The following is a 6,549-nucleotide window of genomic DNA, read 5'->3' as shown; positions in this document are numbered from 1 at the left end:
AATGTCAGTTTCAGAGAATTTTTTGTTTGAATCAGAGGGATCCTTTACAAAGTAAGATTTACACCCCCCCCCCCCCCCCCTAAGACAAGATACGTGTATCTAGACTACGTAGTTTAGAATAGTACGGTTTCCCAATAATGCTTAACACAGCATTAACCCTTATGAACTATATTCAACTATGACGCTATATATATGTTAAAACAAATACTATTACTTAAAATTTTGTTCGCATAAAACCCCGATTCAACCAATGAGTGTTTGTTATAAAATCGGAAAAAAGGCAATCCTGCTTAGCTACATTTTGTGTTGTATTTGAGAGGTCTAAGAAACAGACAACAACTAACATAATGTTACAATATAAATCATTTAAGAGTATGAACAATACATTCAAATGTATTCATGGTATTGTAGATTATCAGTGTATGTGTAGCTTTTTTAAGAGCGATATTTGAATGGGCATACAAAACAGACATGCGTCATATTCTTTCCTCAACACTGTACATGTTTGTCTGTAGTCAGAGTATACTTCGTAAACACAGTAATAGTTTTCAAAAACTTATTATGAACATATTTTTGTTCATAAATTAGGCCGTTAGTTTTCTCGTTTGAATTGATTTACATTGTCATTTCGGGTCCTTTTATAGCTGACTATGCGGTATGGGCTTTGCTCATTATTGAAGGCCGTACGGTGATCTATATAGTTGTTAATTTCCGTGTCATTTTGATTTCTTGTGGAGACTTGTCTCCTTGGCAATCATACTACATCTTCTTTTTTATAGTTGTACATTGTAATTACACTTCACAATTTCTATCCATAAGTTGTATCAAAGGTGAAACAATGAGAAGCATTTAAAAACTGTTGCAGTCGATTGCATTGAGTGTGTAGGTATATATGCAAATCGTATAAGAACTATACAAGTATAATATTCATGATCATAATTTTTATTAATCATTGCTACGACTCTTTTTCATATGTTTTAAACTGAAAGTAACCATCCAGCAAATGATGACATTCCATATGTATCACTTATTATGTCGCCACTAATTGATCTGGTTGAGTGTGTTCTTACATAAACTATGTCACTTTCACCGAGTTGAGAAACAGTGGTCCATGTCACCTGTTCTGAATCACAGGCTTCTGTCACATCAAGAAAAACGACCCCTTCAACGTCTGCATTTTTTACTATTTCAAACGATGCGTACGCATGGCAGCCCATATGAATGCTAAATGTGAACACATAAACTCCCGCAACTGGAGCTGTAAATGTTCCGCTGTATTGGTTATATGCACCTTGTACGTTCGTCTTAGCGTTGTCAAATACTAGGGTATGGTGAGCACTTGGTGCTTTCTCATCATGACTCAAGACCGCATAAAATGCAACAGCCTGACCTGATACGGCTCTCTTCCTTTCCTCATCTGAAAGACAATGTAACACTTTTAAGTCATTAAAAACTCAAGACAGCCAACACTAACAATACACATTTATAATTATACACCAAATTACACTTAGTCTGTTAGCCGTCACCGCATTGAATCAAATTTTCAAGATTCTAAAACGAAATTTAAAACTAAAAAATGCATAAAATATGCAATACACAATGTCTGAAAATGGTATCAAATAAACTCATTACACTGTGGATTCATTTATTTTCGTGGGTACCAATTTTCGTAAGTGAGAAAAACTATCATGTTCGTGGATATTTAATTTCGTGGTTTTGTCAATGTATGCATACAAGTCTATGGAAATTTGATGTTCCTTGTACATTTAATTTTGTGGTTCACCTGTTCCCACTAAATCCACAAAAATTAGTATCCAACGAATAATAATGAATCTACAGTAGATACCAGGATTAACATTTTATATTTACGCCAGACGCGCGTTTCGTCTACAAAAGACTTATCAGTGACGCTCAAATAAAAAAATGTCAAATAGGCCAAGTAAAGTACGAAGTTGAAGAGCATTAAAGCTTTGCCAAAAACAGCCAAAGTAATCTATTCCTGAGGTATAAAAGCCTTAGTATTTCAAAAATTTAACGTTTTTTCAACATTTTGCCTGATACGTTATCGACAACTGGCATTCGACATGTAACTTTGTTATAATTCGGAATAATTTAATTAGGTTTTACAAATGTTTGTTATGATTTAATTGGGATGTAATGCTCAGCGTTCATAAAAGCGCATTTTCTATGAAGCGCGGAAGTAGTTAAACAAAAAATACAAAAAGACAAGTGGATTTAATGTCATTCATTTATTCCTAACTTGTATATTTTAAGAATCAATGAATGACATCGGTAATTTCCTTGGAGTTCGGTATTTTTGTTAATTGTTTTGTTTCTACTGCTGTTTTCCATAGTTTCACTTTTCATCTCACATTCGTTGCAAAGCGCATGCGCAACCCATCTTTAACACATGTTAAGCAAAGTTCGCATAAAAACGGATTAAAATAAAGTTGAATTATTGAATTGGTAACCAAACTACATCCACGTTGTTTTTTTTTTTTAGTTTTCTTTGACAAAATTGAACCAAGCTAACTGTTCATGGCAAAATATTATTCCAAACATTCCTTTTTTATTACTGTCTAAAACATTTTTTTTATTTTATTTAGGTCTTTCATCACCTGCAGAGTGTGTTCTGATAAAAAAAATCTTCCGACTAATGTTTCATTGTTGTTTCAAAAGATGTCGCTCAGATATTAAGCATAGGATATCGAACAGTTTATAAACTGAACCGAACACGTTCTTTATGTGAGAACATTCCATATGATAGTGATTTCCCCTTATGTATTTGGCATTAGAGAGATATAATAATACAAAATCATGAATCAAAAGTGATAAGGACCTAGAGTCTTCTTATTGAGATCATGGCATACCAAAAAGAAAATATAAAGGTCATAACGTTATTTAATGTTATATGCATACTTCTTGAGGTTACGTATCTGAAATTGGGTCACAAAATATATATATTAAATTCGGCCACGCAATCTATGTTAGCTTAGATTATGAAAGGGTTTATAAATTTAAAACAGGAAGTTTTAAAGGAATCGGGATGTATTCACAGATATGTTTAAACATAGTGTCGGTCTCAGCATATTCTTGTAAATAAATGAAAACGCAACATTTCATAAATTATTTGTGTCCGAAGTGTTTTTACATTAAAGTTACTACAGATAACGTTCCAATCTCTTTTTTTTTAAATTGTTTTATAAATCTGTTACTCTTTGTGTTCGACCTACGTGTGTCAATTATCTTGATCTAAATGACAAACAAAGAAAATCGTACAGAATTTGCTCTTATGAAGAGCTTGAATAAAACGTATTCTTACTTGAAGTCACACCATTCGCTGGTTCATGGACGTACTGCATTCCTAAACCTGGCTTACTGGATATGTTATTATCATGCAATTTCGAACCAGTATCCTTTATTAGAAATTCTGCTTCATTGGTAGGGACACTACTTTCATCATTTGATTTCAAAATTTCATTTTTGGTAAGCATTTTCGACACAGTGTCTTTGATGAATATTTCGAAATCCGATGCACTCAAATTTTTATGGCCGTTTTGATGTTCAACATTAACGTTGGCAAGTTGAATTTTAAGTTCTGTTATCTCCATTTGTTGCATCTTAACAGTTTCCTCTAGACGCTGGTTTTGTTGCTGGACTTCATTGACTACCTTTTCTAATGCGTCAAGTCTTCTCGTCTGGTCTTCATTTCGATTCGAACTGTCACCATTACATACAAGAAACAAAAAGAACAAAACAACGAAAATTCTCATCATTATATTGTCAATTCTTTTAGGATACTTGACTAGTATATAAGTGAGCATAAAATGATAAGATTTTACTGTGTCAAGGTTTTTAAGCGCAGATAATAAATTGTTCTATTTATTAATGTTATAATCATCTACAAACAACAATGAAAATAGAACTGGCATGCGACAATATTATCAATTTGTATAACCTCATTAGTCATCACCCAACAAAAAGTCACATACGCGATATTAACGTGGAAAACACGTATGAACACAAATAAAAATTAATTATTGATAAGTTTGTTCTACTGCGGTTCTTACCCCCATATACAAGAAAGGACAATCGTATGGTTTGATTTCTGTGCGCACCGACGTTAGTTTAGAATAATAAATTTTGTTGATTAATCAAAGAATCAAGTTTCAGGCAAAAACATAACAAACAAATATCTAATGTGGAAATAACGGCCACAGTTCACTTAGAATGACGAGGTCTGACATGATTACAGAATGCCGACATGATTGATTTAACTGACAAATCTGTGCACCATTGGTAGCAATGGATGCTCAAGTTCCTCAAGGTTCAGCCTAAAGAGAACGAGGGTTATGATCCCCAAATACGTCGGGTCTTATTCGCATCACCCCCTGGTTTCAGGGGAGTAAAGATTAACAGTTTCTATAACATAAAACTCTATATGCACACTGAATACATAGGCCATACTATGTATCATAAAACAGTCAAGCTCGAACTGGTACCAATTCAGAACCGGCCACTCAGGGTAGACATGAGATGGTCTCAACAGAACTTCCTGCGGTACCGCAGGAAAGTAAAAACCTAATATGATCCGACGTACAATTACGGGAAACGATCATAACCCCTTAATCTTGCCACTTGAGTGAGTCTATACACACTCATCAGAATTCCCCCCCTTTCCACAACCTAAAGGTCCATTTAAGTGAACTAGCTAAGAAGACATAAGTCTTTGTTAATACGTTTGAATCTTGGACAATCATAGTTTTCCTTTTGTAATAGCTTTGTTATAATGGTGCTGTTATCCTTCCATAATATCCCCTCAGCTGCAGAGAGATTTGTTTTTGAAGATATCACTTCTTTTATTGTATTATCCATGTTATATATATATATTTAAATCATCATAAAAACGCAATATTTTAGCAGTAATACATCCAACGATCAATGGGTTTACTAAAAGAGTTATCTCGCCTCAACCGGCTTAGTTGAACAAATTTATTCTAAAGCACATATGTTTGGTACTCATACTTAAAATATTTTTAATATATATAATGCGATAAATCAGATAGTATCTTCATAGAGATACACAGTCTAATAAATAAAATTGAACATCTGTGTACAAATTCAGAGATTTGGGTAATAACTAGACTGATTGGTCACTGCAAAAGTACAATGCAAGATGGTGGTATACCATGAATCTACCCAATTGCTTTGTTAATCTGTAATAGGCACTAATATTAGTTTTCCATTCTCAATTTTATTATCCTCTACAAAGTTTACGAAAATACATTACCTATATATATAATTTATGCTATTCTAGGCACCCCTTAAAAGTCGTGTACATTTGGATATATATTTAGTTTAAACAAGTAACGTGACCAATATTTTGAAAACCAACGGCAAGGATGTATAACGTACACTTAAAAAAAATAAAATTCATATCAATCAATATATATAGAAAGTACCACACTTCCTGTACTAAATCGGCAATCACATGCATTCCTAGTAGTACTTAAAATTCGGATACAGCTAAGCAGTATGTGCAGCTTTTTGGAAAGTTCAAACTTGAATAGTCGAATATATTTTTTGACCTAAAAGAACTAGGTGCTAGAGTAAAATTCCATGGTATTACGTATTAAGTAATGGGTGTATATAGATGAAGTTGATTAATTCCGACTAGAATTAAAAAGATTCAGCTCTGTATATAGATAAGAATGCTAAATGTTCCTTTTAATAGAAAGAAATAGATCAAGAGTATTTGAAATAAATTTAAAATTCATTGAGTCTCCCATCTGGATAATATGCGTGTCTGTTTGTAAAAGTCCTTAACAGTAACTTAAATACCGCATATTTGTTTTGTTTCTAAAAATAGACCTGGGGAAGCCCATAGTTCGTGCTGACATGTAAAAAAAATGTGATAGTAAAATACAAAGGTATCCTCAATGTTTACATACCCGTGTTAGATGATGATACAATCAAAATATTAAAAACACTACATGTATATATACAATAACATAATCGCACTTCTAAGTAAAGAGGATATTGTGTACCATGCTCTGTCTGCTGCTTCGTGAGTTTATAAAGTAATTTGATAATTGTGTTAAAAGTACACATAATTCCCTTATTTGCTCTAAGTTGACTTGTTGGTAAACTAATTGTCCTGTCCACGAGCTTTAGTGAGCTATCTGAAACCTATACAGACTAACAGATCATATGTTAAGGTCTTTTTTTTTTAATATCAACTCAGCTTTGCTTGTATAACTATATTGCTTGTATAACTATGCTCACTATAATAACTATATTTGCATAAGTCAGAAAATTTACGGTCGGACATGATATGTATGATTCAACAACGTAAACATGAGCTCTGTAGATCTCTCAAGTTCAACTGACTTGATATTTTATATCAAACTCAACTATCAAATTTTATATAAGCATATTTTACAACAAGAACACATGTATTATGTAGATAGCTAGGCAAACATGCAACAATTAAAGCAAGCAAGCTAACAAGAAAATAAACGCAAATTGAAAAGTATAAATATATACATG

General features: G+C 32.8%; 1 protein-coding gene across 1 annotated transcript; it reads right to left on the bottom strand.

The window, feature by feature from the left end:
* Positions 1-977: 977 nt before the first annotated feature.
* LOC139521574 (complement C1q-like protein 2) lies at positions 978-3,773 on the bottom strand. The gene is made up of 2 exons (XM_071315051.1): positions 3,323-3,773; positions 978-1,417 (listed from the first exon to the last, which is right to left on the bottom strand). The coding sequence occupies exons 1-2, from the start codon at positions 3,771-3,773 to the stop codon at positions 978-980; spliced, it is 891 nt and encodes a 296-aa protein (XP_071171152.1).
* Positions 3,774-6,549: the final 2,776 nt, after the last annotated feature.

Source organism: Mytilus edulis, chromosome 4, assembly GCF_963676685.1.
Source record: "Mytilus edulis chromosome 4, xbMytEdul2.2, whole genome shotgun sequence".
NCBI classification, from domain to species: domain Eukaryota; kingdom Metazoa; phylum Mollusca; class Bivalvia; order Mytilida; family Mytilidae; genus Mytilus; species Mytilus edulis.
The sequence above is the reverse complement of the archived record's forward strand: the minus strand, read 5'-3'. Positions and strand labels throughout refer to the sequence as shown.